The sequence below is a fragment of the Pteropus vampyrus genome, unplaced genomic scaffold, assembly GCF_000151845.1.
Source record: "Pteropus vampyrus isolate Shadow unplaced genomic scaffold, Pvam_2.0 Scaffold88, whole genome shotgun sequence".
NCBI classification, from domain to species: Eukaryota; Metazoa; Chordata; class Mammalia; order Chiroptera; family Pteropodidae; genus Pteropus; species Pteropus vampyrus.
Window position 1 is genome coordinate 1995779 of NW_011888869.1, and position 22712 is coordinate 2018490.

General features: G+C 31.5%; 1 protein-coding gene across 4 annotated transcripts in view; it reads right to left on the bottom strand.

The window, feature by feature from the left end:
* FSTL5 (follistatin like 5) overlaps positions 1 to 22712 on the bottom strand; it is a 567145-nt gene that overhangs the window by 46736 nt on the left and 497697 nt on the right. For all 4 annotated transcript variants that reach the window (XM_011363692.1, XM_011363689.1, XM_011363693.1 and 1 more), the window contains 3 exons: positions 17551 to 17700; positions 5465 to 5572; positions 203 to 327 (listed from right to left, as the gene is read on the bottom strand). In XM_011363692.1, the coding sequence (XP_011361994.1) occupies positions 203 to 327; positions 5465 to 5572; positions 17551 to 17700 (383 nt within the window). The remainder of the gene's footprint in view (positions 1 to 202; positions 328 to 5464; positions 5573 to 17550; positions 17701 to 22712) is intronic.

Here is a 22712-nt window from a genome sequence, read left to right on the forward strand (position 1 = left end):
AATTCAGTTCTCAAACTTAAGAAGAAATATATGACAGGAAATTCATCACTGCTGTTGACAAATGAAAGTTCATCAGGGGGATGAGTCAAAGCTGAATCATGTGCATTTCTGCATTTGTTGAAACATTTAAAAAATAATTTCCCATGGTTTTCTGTCAGAATTAGAAAGAAATCTAAAAGCTGATTGCTCATGTGGAACTTACCTCATGTGGGTGATGAGGAGTGTTGTAGTGGGAATGAAAAAATCATCTACTCGGTCAAATTGCTTTCCCACGGGCTGGGTGTGGATCGTGTGGTGTGGCATATTCCCACTGGCCAGGGTTATCACCTACACAGAACACAGCAGGTTTAGATCTTGGCAATGATTCCCTTAAGAGTATTGGCTTTCATTTTATTTAGATATGAAATAAATCTCTGGAAGTTGTTTGCATGTAGTCTTATTACCATCCTCAAAATTAGTATATTATTAAGCAAATTGGAATTCTATATTTGCTTATTGTCAGTGCAGAAACTTCTGTTTCTATAAAAAGATAAAAAATAGGAAAAGATTTGTCTTGAAAAATTTCTGCTTGAAATATAAAATAAATATGCATATAAACAACTTCTGTATTATAAAAAATTGACTTTGCTATGAGAAAAATAAAAGCAAGTAAAAATATGTAAATGAGATATTATCTTTTTTCTCTTTTTAACAGCTTTATTGAGGTATAATTGATATAAAAAACTGCCCCTCCTATAGAAACATAACACTAAAAATTCCAAAATAAATTATATAAAATATTTTAGATTTTAGAAATTCTAGAAACATAACACTCAAAATTCCAAAATAAATTAAATAAAATATGTTAGATTTTAGAAATTCTAGAATAGATAAAATATATTTTAAAACTTTTTCCTCTTATAAATTAAAAATAACAGATTTAAATAAGTTTTAATCAGAGGTTTCTTTTCCAACTATTCATCATTAATTAGTTTTCAGAACTTTTATAGTCCATTAAAGAAAAGATAACTACATTTAAACTCTTTTATCTCTCATAGCTCATTGTGCACCAAATTCTATCAGTTCTTCTTTCGGATTTCTCATACCTCCATTCATTTTTCTATTGTCACTGCTGCACAACCATTGTTCTATTAGCTTTTTAAAGCACTTTTTTGCCCCTCTCCTCTTCTAAATCCTTTCTACATATGGCCCCCAAATTAAACTTTCTAAACTATTGACTGACACTAAGTCAAATAGACTTTTCTCCTTCAAAACTGAGTCTCTTCCTTTGGATTTTATGACAGAAATACATGACATTTTAATTTTTAGTTTTATTTTTTCTGAAAGTTTAATTTTTCTTTATTCAAATGAGTATATTTTCATTGAGTTCCATTGGAATTTGCCATATTCAGTGCAAATAGATTATTATAAGTCAGACTAAACTTAGTTGTGTTACAGTTAAAAAAAACCAAACAAGAAATAAATCTTAATGTCTTAGTGGCTTAGAAATAAAGATTTCACTCACATGTTTCCCTGAGCGATTTGTCAGGATATCTACTGTGTTTTCACAGTTTTCACTCAGTATTTAACACTGAAGGAGCAACTGACTACCTTCAATGTTTCCATTCACAACACATCTCATTTGCCAGAACTAATCATACGGTTTCATTTAACTAAAAGGAGCTCAGCATCTACCCAGAGGAAGAGAAAACTAAAGTATTTGATAAAAGTCTTAAAGACACTATACCTATTTTATTAATGAATATCAGAGAGAAAGTTGGTACTAGATTTAGGCCGTTCATAAAAATGTCTACAAGACTTTAATAAAGATCAACAGAGTAATAGAGAAATAAGTCTCCAAATTTCGGTCCCTTTGGATTGTATAGACGTGTATAACTCTCAAAATGCATGTACATGTATTCAAAATTAATAATAATACTTAGACTGACAGCAGCAATAATATTTACTGAGAGCTTGCTATGTGCCAATATGTGTACTAAATAATTTACAGGAATCACAAAATTTAATATTCAAATAAAACTATAACATATATATTGCATCTCAACCTTACTGATGCAAAAATGTTTCATGCCACTGAAAGTATATTAACTGAGCATCTTTGTGGTTCGTATAGTCCTAGGTTGTAAAAAAGACAATGCCACTTTCTTAGTTACCCTCTGTTTGGACTTTGTTCCTTGAAGGTCTGCATCCTTCTCACTGCTAGAATTGAGCAGGAAGTGATGGATTGCCAGGTTCAGGACTGAGCCGACTAATTGCAAGGACAAAGAGATTGATCTATAATGCACCTTAATCAATAGGCCCAATCTTTCAACAATGCTTGACTCCTTCCTAATGACATCCTGCCATTGGTCTCTCTACATGTGATGCCTTCCACAAACCCAGAGCCACCACCTCCCACTATCACCCCATCTGGCTGGGACCTACTTCCTAACCAATAGCAAAACGTAAGGATGTTTTTCCAAGTTGTTTTGTAGGGTTATTTTCTTCTGTAATGGTGCATTTAAAAAGGTAATACGCACAAATTGTAAAACTGTGAAGATGACAGACTCATGATTTTTAGAATAGCATTTCTTAAATTTTTATCAGGTATGATGTCTTTCAGAAAGAAAAAATAATTATGATAAATCTTTGAGAATTTATTTAAGAACACCAATTGGAAAAAATCATTGTCTTATAGTCATGGGTTTTTATTAATAATTGTAAATATAATAGAAAATAATATATTTTGCTTTCATAATTGGCAAAAATGTATAGATTTAATTACAGTCAAAATGAAAACACAAAGAAGGATTATAAGTAGGTTTTCAGATCTCTGATAAAACGCTTTTGCACCTTTAAGGGTTACTGGGTACCATAACAAGATATATTACTTTAGGGCAAAAAAGTTACTCTGTAACCTTCACAACCTAGCAGCATCAATTTCTCTTTCCAGTCCAGTCTTTCAACATTATTGCACAGAGACACTCTAGCAAAAATGAAAACTTGCTCATGTTTTTTGTTTGGTGAATTCTATTTTTCCAAAGGAAAATCTGTTCCCCCTTTCAAACAAATCTTAAGTCCCATTTTCTTTGGGGATGTTTCTTGATAATCCTATTGGGAAACAATCATCCATGAATATTTGGACATTTCTGTAGAGTTAAGTCTTTCTGAGCAGAGGACACCGGCAAACTTGGTTAAAGGATAATGGTAGAGTAAAAATGCCTTGGAAGCTAGAGATGGTATTCTGCTCCTGAGAGATTTAGAGACTTAAGTGTTGTTGAGCCAATTACTGACATTCCAGGGTATTGGCCTGCTCCTGCTCTCCAAGAACAAGATTTGTATACATTCTGAGCAATAATCTCTATCTCACACAGGAGAACATGGGCAGATTTTCCAGCAGCCTAAAAGACTTAGGGACACAAAATTTCAGGGTCCTTCTGTAGTGTAATTGTGCTACACACACAGGGTAACATTAGTGTCTTACCACATTGCCCCATGGGGATCGGGGCTGGAGAATAAACATATACACCATGAGCAAGAAATGGTCTGTCCTCGTGTTTCCTAGCTGTCTGTTTCTGTCTGTCTATTTGTCTATCATCTATCTATCATCTATCTATCATATACGTATATGATAGATAGATGATAGATAGATGATAGATAGATGATATATTACTTTATGTAAATACAAATACTTGCATATACTATTTTAAGAGTACTTCTCAATTCTTACATTTTATTTTTTATTTTCAGATGTGAGACTTACCTTTTGATCCCACTCAGCAAACATTTTAAAAATTCATTCATTAAATCTTATTAGTATAATTTTTTATTAGACATTCAGAGGAAAATTAATCCAGTTTTAGATGGCTGGATAATGCGTGAGAAGTTACTTAATACCTCTGCGGATCTCTTTTTCCCCTTTCTGTATGATATTAAAGAAGTTTGCCTAAAGTTTTTTTTTTAATCATATATATTGACCTGTTTTATTTATCTTGTCAAGATTAAATTTAAGAACAAAATATCAAATAACTAGAGCCTATTATCATATTGTGATAGATCATTCTACCAATTATCTGCAAAAGATTGGCCCTATTACTCTATATTTTTGAATGTAGGCAGATGGTATAACTTGCTTTGATCAATAGGCTGTGGTGGAAATTACTTTATGTGAATCCGAGAGCCTAGATCTTAACTGGCCTTGCAATGTCTACTGTCTTGTAACCTGGAAACACCATGCTGTGCAGACATCAGTCTAGAGGATGAGCAGGCACATGCAGGAGACACAATGTGCCCAGCTAAGCATTACCACCACATGACTGACGTGGGAGTGAGGCCATTGTGGACCTTTCATCTCGTTATCGGTTAACTGCCGCCATTTGTGTGCTCCCTGATAACACCCGCAAAGGAACTGCCCAGATTTCCAAGCCACAGAATTTGTGAGTGATAAGTCATTCTTTAATTTTGTTAAAGACATCAAGTTTTGGGGTGATTTGATTTGCAACAATAGATAACTGAAATATAGTATCATATTTCAGATGTTTCAAATGATATATTTCTAGTAAAATATAAAATGAATCATCATTCTGATAGTTAAGATTTCATTTCAATAGACCTCTCCCTTGTAGTTAAATATTGCAATACTGAAAATACTTCAAAAACATTAGAAGTATCGGTAGCGAGAACTAATTAAAAATAACATTCTATTCAACAGATTTATTGAAAAATGTCCAATGGTTAATGATTTAGGACTTTGTAAGAGGAGGCGTATTCAAGGCAGTGCTATAATCACAAGGCAGTTTAAGAAAAATATAAAACACATTTTTAGGGCCAAACGTTTTTTCCCATTCCCTCTGTTTACTCTTAAACTTATAAGTCCAAAAATCTAAAGATTGCACCAAAGAGTCATTGTCAAAATGCATACCATATTTTTCTCTGTATCTGTCAAGTTCTCAAAAAAACAACTTCAAGACATAAACAAATTCCCCCAAAATGATACCACATATTTCCTAATTAAAAATGAGCTTATGCTCAGATAACAATATATCATCTGTTTGGAGAAAAATGAAGAACTGCTTTGAGACTTTGTCTAACTCTCCTAGTCTCTATCTCACATGCCCAACCCTCCAGGCCCCATTTTGTGAGAGAAATAGAAATAAGAAAATTCTAATGAAACTTGGAGGAAGGCAAGAAACTGTTTAAAGGTAAATTTTGACTTTTTTTTTCTAATGGCATTAGCTGTGCCATCACAAGTTATTCTTTTAGCATATAAATCTAAGTTTTGATGAATGTGACCTACAATATGTTGCAATCCAAAAAAGTACTGAGTATCAACTTTCCGTTTTCCTTTTTCTGCGCAGATCTAGATATGATTAAAGTATAGTCCTCAGATGGAAGAATATCATAGTTAAATGGCTATAAATATCCAAAGAGGTACACAAAGTTTTAAAGATTGTTATTTTTCTCACATACCCTGACATGTACTTACTTGTAGTGTCGGCGAGGCCTTTTCCATGGTACCCCAGCTTAGCACCCATACCTGATCATGCGACTTGTCGTAGTGCAATTTAACTGGGACAGGGTCTGTGCTTACTGCCTGTAATAAACAGGAGTTGAAAAAAAAAAAAAAAAAACGATTTTCAGTTTAAAACTAGGCCAGAAATTATGGAAGAATCTAAGAGTTTAGATGTCAGATTAAAATTTTATGTTGCTAATTATCTAGTTTTCTAAACTCTTATTTGATTAATTTGGAAATATGATACTTTACTCAAATATGTTTTTGTAACATTTCAGAAAATCTTATTATCTTCAGTCATTACCTATGAAAATAGCTATTTAGAAACTCAAGATATAAGTGATTAATGTATGCATCGAATACAGGTAAGAACTATGTTTATACCACTGGGCTTTTCCATCCCAATGCTGGTTATGGGATTTGACTATTTATAATACTAAGATGCCAATGATCTGATATATGGTTGTAACTCTAGTAACAGATTACCTAATTTAGTTTCCTTAATGAGAAATCTAAAACCACAGAAAGAAGGGAAAGCAAATTTTGAAAAAATGTGATTTGGTAAATGTGTTTTTCAGCTAATATTTATAATATTTAACATTTCTTTAAAATAAAACTTCCAGAAAACAAATTGCTTCCAGGCAGTTACTTCACTCACCTTAATTTTAAGCTATTTATATTACAAGCTAACACTTTTTTAAAGTAATTTCCTGTAGGAGTTGCATATATAAATTTTATAACATAAAACAAATTGTATGCAATAAAACAGCCTTTATTCAGTATTGAAAGCATTTTTCCAAAGCTCTGTTGAATATCCTTAAAGAATTTCCCAAGTCCTAGTTCATAATGTAATCTTCTTTTCAGTGGGTTTAGTTAAACTACACTCATGGCTGAACATACGGAGATTCATATTTCAACTAATATGCTGGCAATTTAGTTTTGTTAAATTATCTCTTTTCTAAAGCCTTGCCCTGCTTTTTAACTATTTCAAATGCTTAATATTCTTGCATTACTGAAGTAATATTATCTGGAAAAAAAAAAACCTATTTAAACATTTCTGGAACGGTGTCATCATCCCTTTCTTCCTGGCTAACAGAGCCATGATCTTGTATTGGTATCAGGTGGGCAGCAATGTTCTCAGGGAAGGTAGCTCATTTGGTGAGCACCAGAGATACAAGCCAATGACTAATTCCACTTTTCTTTGACAAGTACTAAGTCCCCCAACCTCTCTCGAGGCTAGGGATGGTCACATGGCATATTCTAGTTTACACATTGTAAAGTTTAATATGATGAGTAAATTCTAAGACTAATATTGCATTTTCATTCAAAGAGACAGTAACAGGAAGAACTTTTCTTATACCAAACTTTTTCTTTCCTTCTGCTTTGAATTTCATCATGTGAGAATAGTAAGCCTCGATTTCCAAAGCCATTTTGAAGCCATGAAACACTAAGCTCAAGGAGGAAAAGCCAACACTTTGAGGATTCAGCCAGAAAAAAGTGAAAGAATTTTCAATAAAGACCTTGAGTTGCTGCATAAACCTAGAATAACTATCCCTAGACTGGATGTTATTTGGGATAATTAAATGGCTTTATTGCTTAAGGAATAGTTAGTCTGGTATTTTGTTAACTGTGCTCCAGTGTATGCCAGATGCTTTATGTAAATTCTTCTTTTACTGATTGATAATTTCAATGCAGATATACCCAAAAGAAAAAAAAAGAGCCATCATTAATCATTACACTAATAACAAAGCAATAAAATTCCTTTGATTTTTCAGTTTCCCCTTTACGTGTTAAACTTGATCTATGTCTGATTGTAATAGACTGTTTTTCGTGTAACTTAAAATGTAATAATCTTTAGGTCTTTAAAATGTTAAAGATAACATAGTTCAATAAAACAGCAAAAGCAACAATAACAAAGACCTCATTGTTATTCAATTGTTAGGACACAATAAATAGAAGAGCAAAGATCTTCAAATATCTTTAAATATCAGGGGACAATTTGAATGAAAATTTCCAGTTTGCTAGCTCTCATAAGTTCCTTTTCTTTTACCAGGTCTTTTTATAAATATTATCTTATATGGCATACCACAACCCATAGGTTATGTTAATATCCATATAAAAACCAGATTAGGAAACTGAAACTCTGTTTTAAGAGTAGTCATCTACCAATTCATTAGCAGGGCTGGGATTTGATAGTCTGTTTCTTCCCAATGTGGAAACCTCTCTACATATAAAAGGCTGTCCTTCCTAGTTCATAGTTTAAATCCTGACAATAATGTGTGAATATGTCGCCCTCTTATTTATACCTCATGTATAAGAAACATTCTTTTGTTTTGCTTTGTTTTTTTCTCTTTTGGAAGATGGAAAGAAACCAAATAGGCTCAAATATATTGAGTAACATCCCCCGAGGCAGCACAGACTTAGTGGAGAATCACTGAGAGTCTGTACACACAATGCTTATGAGCATGTATTCTGAAGCTGACTTCTAATATTAGCATCTTCACTTATATTAAAAAATAATAATAATAATACCTTGATAAGTTACCAAACTTTTCTGTGGCTTAGTTTCATTTATCATAAAATGAAGTCAGTGTTGAGACCTACTTCAAATGGTGGTCATGAATAATTGGTGAGATAGTAAATACAAAGTGCGTAAGATGTGCCTAGTGAATATTAAGCATTATGGAACTACCATTCCTAATAATAAAAAAATTAATTAAACTACAGATATTTTCATGACCATTAGCATCATAGTGTTTCAGAGTTAGAAATGTAATACCTTTATTTAGCAAACGATGAAAGTGAGACCTCGAAGAGGGAGTTAACAGTCTTTGCCCTTGAGGAATTTATAGGCTAGAGGGTGAAAGAAGAACTTAAAATAACTTGATGCATGTCACAAAATAAAAATAAGGACCAAATACCATGAGAGCTCAGAGGAAGAAGTACAATCCAGCATGAAGTATAAAGGGAAGAGGTGATGTTTTAATTGAGCCTTAAAGTATGAATATTTTATAAAGGGGAAGACAGACACTATTTTGTAAAGTTAACTTAGGAGAATAGGTTCCAAGAGGTTTCAGAAGGCAGTCCATCATTAATTGCCTTCATGTAAAGTAAGATAGATATATTCGAAATAGGAAAATATTAATTTTCAAGACAACTTCAGAATTTAAAAAATGTCTGCTCAACAATCTCCAAATTTTCTGAACATTTTATGTTTTAGCATTTCAAAGGTTTGGTATTTAATTCATTTTATTTTGGTGTTCGGTTGTAAAAGCACACCAGAACTGAAAAAGATATGCAGATCAAAATGAATAAAATACATCTGACATATTTTATTTGGAAAATGTTTAGCTTTTAGGAAAAATCCATTTACAAGTTTTAAAGTGTGTAGATGTAACACATTTTAGAGGGAACATTTACATGGTTTTCGGCAACAAAATCATGTAACAATGATAAAATATTTCCAAAAATCCTTCTTCAGGATAATCTTGCCATAATCCAATTTTCAGTCAGAAAACCAGATATTTTCTTACTTACATCATCAGTTTTTGAAAGGATAAATTATATGCATTGGATTTTACAAAACATCTGCTAGTATACACTAGAAATCATTTTATATGATCAGTAAATGTGGACCATTAGTTTTGTAAAAGAGAAAGGCACTTTTTTTATACTTCTAAAAATGTTCTTGCCACAATTAAACCTGTAAGCATCTGTGCTATAAAATAGTTAAAATGTTTCTCCACATTTTATGCAAAGAATTACAAAGATTCTATTATCAGTGGCTGACCTCTTTCTCTCACACCTCAGGAAACGTGATTGGATCAGTCTTCAAATACTGACCTCTCTGCAGCAGTACCTCCCCTGCTACCACCATGAACAGAGCCTCCATCATCTCTAACCTCATCACATACTTTCTAACTTCTAACTTTGTACTCATCAACTTTCTCAACAGATTTGTCAGAGAGATTTTTTTGTTGTTGCTAGCATTAAACAGACCATGACACTAACCTGTTCAAACACTGCAGTGTCTCATCATTTCTCTCAGAGTAAAAGGTAAAAGTCCTTATAATGACTACCGGGCACTACCTGACCTGTTACTCCCCAGTCTTCTTTCTTCTACCCCTCACCTACTACTCTCTCCTTGAAATCTCCAATCCAGATGCTCTTGGTCAACTTGCTATTCATCCAAGCAGCCACTTTTATGCCTTTTGGAAGACTTTTCCCAGGACCAGTCTTTCCCTAGATAGCCAGCCCAATGTCTGCTTCCTCGACATCTTTGCTCAAGGATCACCTTCTCAGTGAGCCATTCTGACCGCCTCATTTAATACTGTAACCATTCTCCCCTTTTGCACATTTCCCATCATCTTTACTTTCCCAGTCCCATGTGGCCTTGCTCTACCATTTTATCTCTTCCAATAGCACTTACTAACTTATATATTATATAGTTTACATTTTTAGTATTCTAGGCCCTAAGGAGGTAAACTTTTTGTGTTTGTTTAGAGCAATACAAAACCTATGAACTTAGAACATAATTAGGAAAGGCAAATTGCAAAACTGAACAATGAGCGAAAATTAATTCTTATCAAGATCACTATTATTTAACAAAACAATTATATTCTGCACCAAGCTTACTATGAACAATTTTTTCTCAATATTTTACGAATACAAATTATTTTTATTTATTCTTTACAATAGTCTTTCTGTTGAGATATGCACTACAGTTCTCCTCTTTGTGTAGATAAAAGTGAACAAAAGACTAAGGATACCAATATTGATCTCCCCCTATTGTAAAACTCTCCTTCTCCTCTCAAGATACCTTCATGTCCACTATGTGTTACATCAGCATCTAATATACAGAAGAATTCAGGCCTCTAATATTGACTAGTCTATATATATAAGATGTTTCCTTTTTTAACATAAAAAATAACTATAAATGACATCCTAGGATTCCCTTCCCACAAGCAGTCATCTTTCACATCCCTTGTGAAAAGATGAGACATGACATTCCACTTTGGAGACCATTGGTACGTATACTTTTGTTGTTGTTGTTGTTGTTTTGTTGTTGTTTCTGGAGCTACCAACAATTTATTAGTAAAAAATTATATAAGTTAAAAGATAATATTCTAGAATATGTCATTGTAACAAAGGCATCGTATTAGCTCATCTTTCATCTCAAAATTAACCTACATAGAATGCCTGGTGATAGATATGCAGATAATTAAGTTATAATCCTTCTTTGAAAGATTTATTGATTTATTAAACATCTTCAAATATCTTTCAATTAACCTAATATTTTGTTTTTGTAATTAATTAATAGTAGTGACCTACAAATTTAGGTCCTAAGTTCCATATTTCTTAATTTCTCACGTAAGTACTATTGTCAAAGTGCTACATTATTGTGATGAATTAATTTCTTATCATAGTCTTTCATAAAAATATGTTTATAATATACTCTATACTGTAATGATAAAAAGGTTTTATTTGTTGTAGTTCTATAAAGATAATGATAAAATAGATATTTCATAGAAAGCCCTTTAATATTTTAAAACACTGTTTAAGGATACAATTTACTTGTACCGTGAGGGTTTTTTTTTTTTCCTTTGTTTATTTGTTCTGTAACCTTTAAATCCTTCAAAATTCCAACATACCTAGTTGTACACAAATTCTTCATTATTTTTTGATGAATATTCATGAATTTTTTGTATCAACTTCTATAAAGATGGCTTATATTGCAAGGCCAAAATACTGATAATAGCCACAAAAATACACAGAACTTGGGGTTTAGTGTTGACATGAAGGAACAGTGAAGCACAGCTTGTTTATCAGTCTGACAAGGAGAGTACCAGCTGGCTAATTAAGTGAACCTAATTTAAACTAATGATGTAGATTCTCAAGATAATGTGCTAATGGCTAGAAGAGACTGCTGATGACACTTAAGAATACTCCTGAGGTGTAACAATAAGCTACTTCTGCATCCAAGCAGAACCTGATTTTGCTCCACAAATGACAAAATGAGGTCACTTGTTTACTAGTTAATCTTTTATAGAGCAAAACATCAGTTGTATGCCATTCTTACAAAATTTTAATAGTAAGAAAAGCAATAATCACTTGATGTTTAAAGCAACACCAAGGTTACAGATTCCATTTAAAAATTGTGATCTTTTACTTTTAAAGGTGCAGATGGAAGTGATTTTGATGTATCCACTGAAAATAAATATATTCTAATGGCAATAAGTTATCATGACATTTGTGAATTCTTATGTTGTCAAGAATTTTTTAAATTTAATAGTAAAATGTAACTGCTGTTCACATCTTTGTGTTTAGCCCTAAAATGCATATTTTTAGGAAAATTCTATAGTATTTTCTATGATGCTTAGAAGATGATTAAATTTTTATTATAACTGATATTCTTAGTTACCTCTATGTTATATACTCAAATTAAAAACAAATAAACAGAAATACAGCATACAATCAGGAAGTATAACTTTATTTGGATACAAAAAAGGGTGACTTTCAATCTAGACTCAGCTGAAAAAAGTGGTCAGATTGAGAAAAGATGCTCTACTTTTTACAAAATTGGCTTTTTACTTTGCAATTGACTTTAAAAGTGTGCTCTGCCTTTGGATATAAATAAAGCTTTAAGTCACAAATAATTTTTTTTTTGTAGATTTAGTTTTTTAGTAGCTAGAAATATTATTTATTTAGTGTTAAATCTTAAATTGTTTGGATTATTAATTTATAAAACAGAGTTTAATATCTAAGTCTATAAAATATCTCTTTTACACATTAGTTTTAAATTAGGAAAAATCTTGGGGAAATTTAAAATTCTAAGAGACGAAGTATTTTCAAATATAAAATTAGAGTATTTAAGATATTTATAATTCACCTTTGAGAACTAAAATTCATGTACTCTGGAATATTACTCAGCCGTAAGAAGAGATGAAATATTGCCATTTGCGACAATATGGATGGACCTCAAGATGATCATGCTAAGCGAAATAAGCCAGACTGAAAAAGTTGAAAATCACATGATATTACTCATATGTGGGATATAAACCTAAAAGCAACAAATGAGCAGGTCAGAGACTCAGGGACATGGACAATGGACTGGTGGTTACCAGAGAGTAGGGGGTGGGGGAGGAGGGGAGAGGTAGATAGGATAAAGGTGATTAAATATAGGGGGTTTGAGGGAGGGTGAAGTGGGTAAAGGGGATCAAATATATGGTAGCTGAAGGAAATTGGACTCTGGGTGGTAATCACACAATAGAATATATAGATGTCAAATTATAATGTACATCTGAAATTATGTAATTATATTAACTAATGTTATCCCAATGAACTTAAATAAATAAATAAAATTCACGTACTCTAAGGTAATGTTAACACAAACATAAAGATGTATTATTTCACCCAGCAGGTAGTAGACTTACAGAATTCAATATCTAAAGAGGTTCACAGACTGAAATTATACATGATTTCAAAAAGAACTTAGGCAAATTCAAAGACAGAAAATTTTAATTTTTTGAGAGCTAATCTTATGTGATAAATATCTGAAATTTTAAGTTGATATTTAGAGTTGATGGTAGGCCTCAAGAAGTCGTGTCCCTCTCAGAAAGAATGCTAGACTTAATGTACCCAAAATTCCCAAAGAGAGTCCTTTTAATTAGTCTTTTTGGAATAAATCAATTTTTACCTTATTGCATTATGAACTGATTTATACTTTCCTTCTTTGATTTAGATTATTCTGATTTTCTTTAGTTAAATTCTAAAGTTAAGTGGTTAAATGTTTTATTTTCAGTCTATTATTTATTTTTAATGTAGCCATATACCCTTGAAACGTAGACTTACTTGGATTCAATATATTTAATTATAATTATCAGTTTCTTGATATTAATATTTTAAATTTATTTTGATGTTATTAATAGTTAGCTTAACATTATGTCAGAGAAATCAGTATAAAATTGTTTCATCAATATGTCTTGAGACTTAATTTATATCCTGGCATGTGGTCATTTTTACTAAATGAAATATCTAGTAAATGTTATGGTCTGAATGTTTGTCCCCCAGAATTTATATATTGAAATCCTAAACCCCAAAGATAATGGTATCAGGAGGTGGGGCTTTTGGGAAGTGTTTAGGTCATTATGATGGAGCCCTCCTAAACGGGATTACTGCTTTTATAAAAAGATTCCACAGAGATCCCTTGACATTCCCCCCCATGTGATGACACTAGCTGTGAACTAGAAAGAGGGCGCTCACCAGATCAGGACCCCACTGACACCTTAATCTTGGACTTTCTAGACTCAGAACTGTGAGAAATAAATTTCTGTTGTTTATAAATTGTCCATTTATATGTAATCTGTTGCATTTAGTTATAGCAGCCTGAAAAGACTAAGTTAGTAAAATGTTTAGTGATAGTGTACATTAAATCATTGCTGGAGGCAAAGGCTAATACATATATCTGTTCAAACACAGTAATACTGTTGTTCAGTTCACATGTTATTAATTTTGTCTGTTGATTTATCAAGCATAGAAATATCACATACTTCTCACTTTGATCATATGGCAATATCTTCTAGTAATAAACTCTTCTAGTACTTTTACAATTATTTTTTCACTGACCAAATAATATCAGAATATATTTTATTTCTACTTAGTTTTTGAATACTATTATTTCACTTTTTGGCATCTATTATTGCCATTGAGAAAATTGCTGCTCTCCTTGTAGTATTTCATCTGCCCTTTTAAGATTTTCCTTTTTCTGTGATGTTTGGTTGTGTTACGTTAGTATATTTAGGTATTGACATTTATTGTCCATTTAAATTTCATTGTCCTTTCTAAATTTGAGGATTGACTATATTTTATTTTACAAATTGTATAATAAAAATATGTGTTATTCTTTATTATATTATATATAATAAATTAACAATAATAATAAATTTATTATTATATAATAAATCTACAGATATATAAAATTATAATTAAAATGTGTATATCTAATATATCTATATAAGTATGCATATGTTATTTTTTATTATAGTATAGGGAATTTTCATTCATTATACTTATTTTGACATAAATATTAACTTTCTCTTTGTCTTTCTATTATCTCCTTCTGGAATAGACTCCTGAAATTTACCCTTTCTACTGTTAATGGATCAATTGTATCTGATATATTCAAATACTCTCATTACTAGTGGTAGATTTTCTATAAAATCACCACAAACACTGAATTTCTCAATATTAAACCATTGCTTAGGGGAAATATACAGTTAGGTTCCTATGCATCTTTGGTCACAATATTTTTATCATTTTCAACTGATCAATATATAACCTTATTGCATGTGTGTTTCTGTTCGAAGATATTTTATTTAATATACATTGTTTACTAATTAACATTTAATTCACCACCAAACAGCACTACAACTCGCTTGAATGAAGCTTTACTATTAAGCACATCATGACCTTCTTACACAAATATTTTAACATTATTTTGGGGGGACATTTTAAACAGCAAAATTTCCAGCAAAAATACAAAAATGCAAAAAACATGGCACTGAATAGATCATGAAAAGAACACTTGTTTATAGTATGAGAGCTGAAACAAGAAGGCAGAGTGTCTCCCCAGCTGGGAAGGTACATGTTCAGTAACAAATTTTTCACCTCTCTGTGAATGACCACAAAAGCCATGAGTATTGATTTTGTGGTTCTAAATAAATTCAAAAGAGTAGGTGAATTTTCAAATACAAAATCAACAATGAGAATTAACTCAATTGATTTCTCCATAAAAAAAAAAAAAAAAAAAACAATAACACTAACAGCTACATTCAAATAAAATATTCTCCCAATTGTAATGTAGAGCCAAAGTCGCCAGATACAGATAGTGAATACAATACATTTTTATTTATGTAATATTTAAAATCAGGCAATACTTATTTATGGTGATTGAAATCTATATAATGATTATCATAAGGAGTGGCCGTTTACATTAAGGTCCAGTTTTCTAACCTAAAAAATGTGGTATAAAAATAAAAATCATACTATGATTATATCACAGTATGGTTTTTAAAAATATTTGAGCATTGTATAATACCTTTTACATTTTCCTAGTATTTCATAGTAATTATAGGCACTATAAAGAATAATATAATTTATGTGATTTTTTTACCATTGCATGAACATTTCATTATTTATACTTTCTATTAATTTTAAATTTTGCACCATTGCCTGGAAATGGAAGTTATATGAATAGTAAGTAATGTTTGCTTTCCTCACTTTCGAATATCTAGTAGGTAATACATATTCATTCAGTGTAGTTTTCTAGTTTGAAAATTGAATTTAAAGACCAGCTTGATTATTCCTTAAACATATTTCTAATATTAACCTATGGGCTACACAGTCTTGATAATCCCAAACAGAATGCGTGCAATTTGTTGCCCTGTGTTGCAGCCGATATCTAAATAAAATCAATTTGGTCAAAAATGCAACATTGTTAGAGACAGAAATATAAGAGGTAAAATACACAGAAAAATATATTCTCACATTAAATATTAGACCATTATACATGAGAATTATGTAACTCTGGAGGCCTTACCTTAGAATTTTTTAGTAGAACAGTTATTCATCCTTTTACTCATGATCGTATTACTCATTCTCATATTCTAAATTGAACCATTAATTATCCACTTTAAATGCATAACCTGGAAATTCAGACCTTTCTAATAGAAACACTTTTTATTCTTTTATTTGTGATGCAAAATATGTCTCATAATAGGTAATCAATAATCGCATATGGGATGGATGGATGGATGGATGGATGGATGGATGGATGGATGGATGGATAGATGGACGATTACACAAATTCCTGTGAAGCTGTTAAGATGAGAAGCCCTAACTTTGTACATCTTAGCACTTTTAGTGGTTCTAGTCAGGAATCAACATTAAAAGAACTATCATCTACTTCAATATTCAATTTCAAACAAATATTAGTGCAAAAAAATCTCTGTGAATATAAGGAATGGTTAGTATCCACTGTTACTCAGAAATTTTGATAGCAAACAGGTATATTGCTCTTCTACATGACAAACTCTGTTGTAAATGCCTTCTATACATTAATTGTTCTAATCTTTAATACAGTAGATCCTCCAATAAAGTCAATTCATTCAACATTGTTTCATTATAATATTGGTGAGGAACTTAACTCTTACGTATATCAATTAGCTTATGGTAAAATTGGTTTCATTATATGTTGTTTTGTTTAAAGTCACAGAGCCTATCGATTCTGTTAAATAAGGGCTTACTGTATAACTTTATGAGATATGTATAGTAATTACTTCCATTTAGCAGGTTGTATATATCTCACAATGTTATTTTAAGTTTGTTTCCTCTGAGCTGAGAAGCCGTAGATCATAATAGTCAAGGGCCCATGTAGCAGAGCCAGACTGCATGGATGCAAATCCTATACTCTCCCTTGGTTGTTGTGCAACTGAGTTCAAGCAAATTGCCCAGATTAAACATTCTTGGAAAGAGCAGGGAATGAAATATTTCGTGGCCCAAACCCAAATAGTTTTTCATAACCATGACCATGGCAATGTTTGTTAGAAATGTTTTTCTCTGTCATTGACCTATGTACATATTAGTACTTGTTTTACTATCATAGTAGAAACTATTAAGTTACTATTATCTAGCAAAGCTTACTGTTGTCTCAGCCTTTGTTAAGAATCAAATGAGAAAGATACAATACCATTTCCAGAATGATAACTAGAATAAGCAACTCTGAGGATGATTTTTGTGAAACTAGTCATTTTAGTATTATTATGTGTTCATGGAATCTAATTTTTGAAAAGAAAAGATATTTAAATTATTTAATTCATTAGACTCAAAGATTAGAATAAGAGGAGGGTTTGCAGAAAATCTATTTATTTTTCCAGTTATCCAAGTAATGAAGCAAGTTATAAATGACAGTCAGATGTCAATGCACAAGTCACCTGGTAAAGACTATTATATCAAAGTAAATATATTTTAAAATCACTTTTAAAAATAGGAATCGCTCATACCTGAACAACTTTTTGGGACTGCACATCTACAATTAGGACTCTGTCCAAGGTCGGCTGTGCAACATAAACGAATTTGTCTTTGACATTAACAGCTGAGGCCCACATGCACCTCTGAACTTCATCTCCCTCAGCTTTTGGGCAGACTTCATCCTAAAATTTAGAAAATAGAAAATAAAATGTATACCTTAAATTATAACATGGGAATGGCCATATTCTGGATAAAATTAATTGATGCTTTACTACATTCAGGATCAAAAGTTAAATACAATAATTGATAAATATAAATATAGAAAGTAAAATCAGTCAAAACAGTATATAGTACATATTTAAGCTCATTAAATGTATGTAGAAATTGATGTGAATGATAACCCTTTAAAATAAATTTCTTGATATCAAATCCCTAATTCTTTATTTCTGATAAGACATAGTCCTTTCATTTGTCATTATCTATTCATAACTCAGTAACTTCAGAATTACATAATAAATATAATGTTTTCTCCCAAATCTCCCAATCTCAAGCTTTTTTTACGAGACACAAAGGCCACACTAAAGTATATTTAGAACTTCTTGGAACATCAGTGAATGCTGCCATGGCACATCCCTGGTCTTTTAAAAAGCTACCAAATCCACTGGAAATGATTAAAGGAGTCGTCTAATTTGTGGAGAATCAGAAGCTTAGGAAAATTAAAATAAGGTAGTTATTCAGAATGGTTACTTAATTTTTCAATGTGGCATCAAGGGCAAATTTTACAAAATCCTTTAAACTTCCCAAGCCCTTTTATTCTGCTCCTTTACCCTAGAACTGCCTTATGGTTGATTATTGTGTGGTTTGTGCTGGACAGCCATCAATGAGGCAAAAATATCTTCCATTTCCCCCTTTCCTGCACTTTGTCAACTAAATGAATGTTGAAGGACTATCTGAGCCTTAGTGATTCATGCAGGCAGACACATCACAAGTAAAAGAAATGTCATTTAGTTCATTATTTTTTTTTTCAGATTTTTCTTTTATTGACTGGTCTGTTGATTTTATAATTCTCTCAATTTACTTAGAGAAACTACTAAGAAGAGAAATTTGTTGAACTGTACATTACATATGTGGAATGATAAATATTTATATGATAATGATATAATGATAAACACTGATTTATGTCTTTCACTTGTTTTATGACATAGATCTGATCATTGATTACTAATGCCTAATTTACTGATTTGTATACTTCAGTTAGTAATGCTTGAGCTAAATTAGAACACTCTTTTCTTTTTCTAACTTGAATAAACATCATTTTTTCATCAGAGATTTCATTCACCATTTGTATTTAATAATCATAAAATCAACGAAGTTTTCATTATCAACACCACTAAGCATTTCTTTTAATTTAAAGATAATACTGACAGCAGATAAACTACATTTGACAATTAGTGATTAAAATAAATATGACAATAATGTAACTCTTCTCAGATAGTACAACCATAATAAGTAAATGTATTGTTTGCATAAAATTAGGAAAATAATATAAAAACCAGAGCACTGTGGAATGAGAAGCTCAGTATGTGGTCTATGCTTTTGTTCTCCAAATTTTAGATCTGATTAAAGGAAGACCTGGAGTGTCCACTAATGTTTAATATCCAGTCCAGAAGTTGTGGGGTCCAGCCAAAACACTGGGAGCATATAACAGCAGTACTGAACTCTGAACAGCGCATATTGTTCCAGGCTTCCAGGACATAAACAAAAAACCCTGAAAACTAAACATATAATGTATGCTTCTGGTAGTTTCAGAGGTATGAGATTAACTCCATTTCACAGGATGTACCATAGTCATTCTAAGATGTCTACCTTTGGGATCATCCTGAGTAAAGCCTCTGGCAACCTTATACAGGCAGCACAAACCTGATGGCAGAAATCCTTCCCCAGCACATGTCCAGAAATAGAGGACAGAATTGTACTTTCATCCATCAATTTACTGAAACATTATTTTCTGTGTCTAACATTTTCCCTCAGAAGTATATTAAATATCTTTGACAAGAACCTATTTCGTGAGACTCAAACACTATATAAAATATGTACTTGAGAGGCATGAAGAGGTGAGAAAAAAAGTGAGACCTAAGGTTGATGAAATGCTCTGAATATGGGGAAATTGTTTACAAATTCTATGCTGTTGTGTAAAAACCACCAGTGAAACCTGCCGTAATAACAGAAAGTGTGAATGACCTGACACATAACTGTCAGCCAAACAATTGCTGAACCAGGAGCAATTTCCACCCTTTTGTTTGCTACGAAACTATTCAACAGTAAAATAAATGGCTCTGCAGGGAATTATTTTCTATTTTTATGCTGTCCCCATAAGATGTCCCTGACCAGACTCACAATCATTTTTACAAAGCTATTAAAAGTTTCCTGACAGCCAGCCTGAATTTTCTTTGCTTCACTTTATGCTATTATTTCTGATTATAGTCTATTAGGTCCCATTTTACAATAGCACTCTTATTTTTTCAGATTACATAGATTAATATTTATTTCTGTGGATAAAAAAATGTAGAGGAATGTTTTTCACATGCATTAGGCATTTAATGAGATAAAAGAGAAGCTAAAAAATACCAAAGATGCTAAATAAGATTAAGATAATACATACTGATGAGGAATATTGTCAAGAATTATATCAGAGTATCATTAAATCACTTTTTACAGAAATGTATACTACCATTTCAAGTGAAAAAAATTAATGAGATATTAGAAGTAATGAGGATGAGAGTCAATAAGAAAAAGACAATTCTAGTACATAATTAGAATTTATCTATTTCCATTTGGGTTGTTTCCATATTAATTACATATTTCCTGTGTATGTATTATGATCTTCCAAAGTTTTAAAGGAATACAAGATATATTACTAGTGATGATTGAAGTTTTGATTTAGAAATTAAAATGGTGTTGATGACACTTATTTGTTAAACATAAGTAGGTCAGATATATAAATATGTGTACTCATCTTCTATAGGACTTTGTCATTTTAATTTATTGTGTTGATTATTGATTACCTATTAAAAATACTTTGCCCTCAAATCTTCAAATTCTCATCTATCCCTTTCCTCCTCTTCCCTCTCCCTCTTTTACATAGCCCTTCCTTTTGGCACATCTGGCATCATTAATGGCAGGGACAAATGTTATTTGTTACAAGCACTTCCATTTTCCTTGCACCCAACTCAACATGTTTCTGTCATCATTCCCCACCTCTCATCCTTCTCTCTAATCGTAGATTTGTCCACTGTCCTTTGCCTTCAGAAAGATCTGCCTTACATTTAATTTATAACTTTAGTTATGTCTCCAAGTACTCAAACACGCACGTTCCCCTGTAATTTAAGAAGCAAACAATAAAACAAAATTAATTGTATTCATCTGCTTTCCCTTTCAATCATCTATCTAATTTCCTTCAGATTTTGAACAAACTGTCTAGAATTTTACTTCCATTTCCTCAACTTTTACTGTAAATTGATTATATTTCAAACTGGTTTTCATGATCCTGTCTTTTCCAAAAGAATTGTCTTGTAAAGTTACCAGTAGCCTCAGAATTTACAATTTTTAGTTTTCCGTTCTTGTTGAGAAGCATTTATTGAGTGTTTGCTATGTGAAAGATACCATGCAAAGCTATGTTTGGAAATAAAAACATGAATATAGGAGACCACTTGCTTCAAGTTGCTTATAATTTCTGCTGTATTTGGCTGTTTCAGACATGATTCTTCCCAATATGCTCTTTCATTCTTGTAAGGCAAGGATCAGCAATGGTCCCAGGCCAAATTCAGCCCACTGCCTTATTTTGGTTTGTGGTCCAGAAACTAAAAATGTTGTGTATGTATGTTCTGCATTTTTTTAATAGTTAAAAAAAAGGAATACAATTTTGTGACATATAAATATTATATGGGATTTATTAGAGCACAGTTACACCCATTCATTTAAATATCGTTTGATTGCTTTCATACTTTAATGGCAAAGACCAAAAGCACTGAGAAGCTTTAGATATTTACTATCTGCATCTTTTTCAAAATAAAATGTCACTGATTCCTGTTGTAGGTTATGTCCCTACCCTAATTAATATTTTTATCCTATAAGTTAAAATTCTGTTGATAGTAACTTATTTATCTTCTTTCCTTAATTGTGACTTCAGGAAAGCTAAAGCTCAGACTTTGGTTTTCTGCTCTATTTCCTTTACATTAAATTCTACTTAGAGGTCATTCATTCCTATTTTCTTTACTAGTATCATGGTCAGAAGACACCCAGGTCTTCCTCTTTTGGTCTCTTTACAGAAAAACTGTTGAATGGACAATTTGAAATGGAGACTAAAAGGTTAAAAAGTATACTGTATTAAAGGAAGTATTAAAGATAATTAGAAATTAAATAGAAAATCAAGAAAAGGTAAAATACATGCACTCATACACATGACCATATATAGACAGACAGATGATAGATTAGAGAGATAAGAGACACACAGATGATACAGATAGATATTATCTATCTAGAGATAAATAATCAGGTTTGATTTATATTAGAGAAGTTTAAAATGCTAACCAGTACTATAAAATAATAGGACTATTAGGCAGTAAAATAACAAAGAGTAAAATTGCCAATAACAATCATTTATAAACCTATATATAAAACATAAGTATAGTTGATATGTAAACTATTCTCTAGTTTTAGAAAAAAGTTTAAAAGTAGACTTAATAATATAAGAAAAGCCATCAGGCCTAGGTACATGGGGAACAAAAGAACTGAAAAGGCAACCTAATTAAACATTAATAGGTTAGGGTCCTCTAAGAAATAAAGAAAAGTAAATATCTGATTTTCTGCATAGTTTGGAATACAAATGTATTATGTAATATATTTAGCTATGCATAAAAACCAACTGGTACTAGTATTATAAAGGTAGAAAAAAGTATTTAACTAATAAGGTGACCTAAGACCTATACACCCAATTTGGGCATTGTGTATTCACCTAAGGATGGTAAAAGACACTCATAGATAAGTACTAACCCACTGGAAATGTATACTGAGTCAAAGGAGGAGAAAGAAGATTGGATGTTTTGATAAGTATGTAAATAAAAGTATTTAAATTTGAAAACTTGTAGTCTATATTACAGTAGTCTACACATTTTTCATACAACTTATTTTCAAT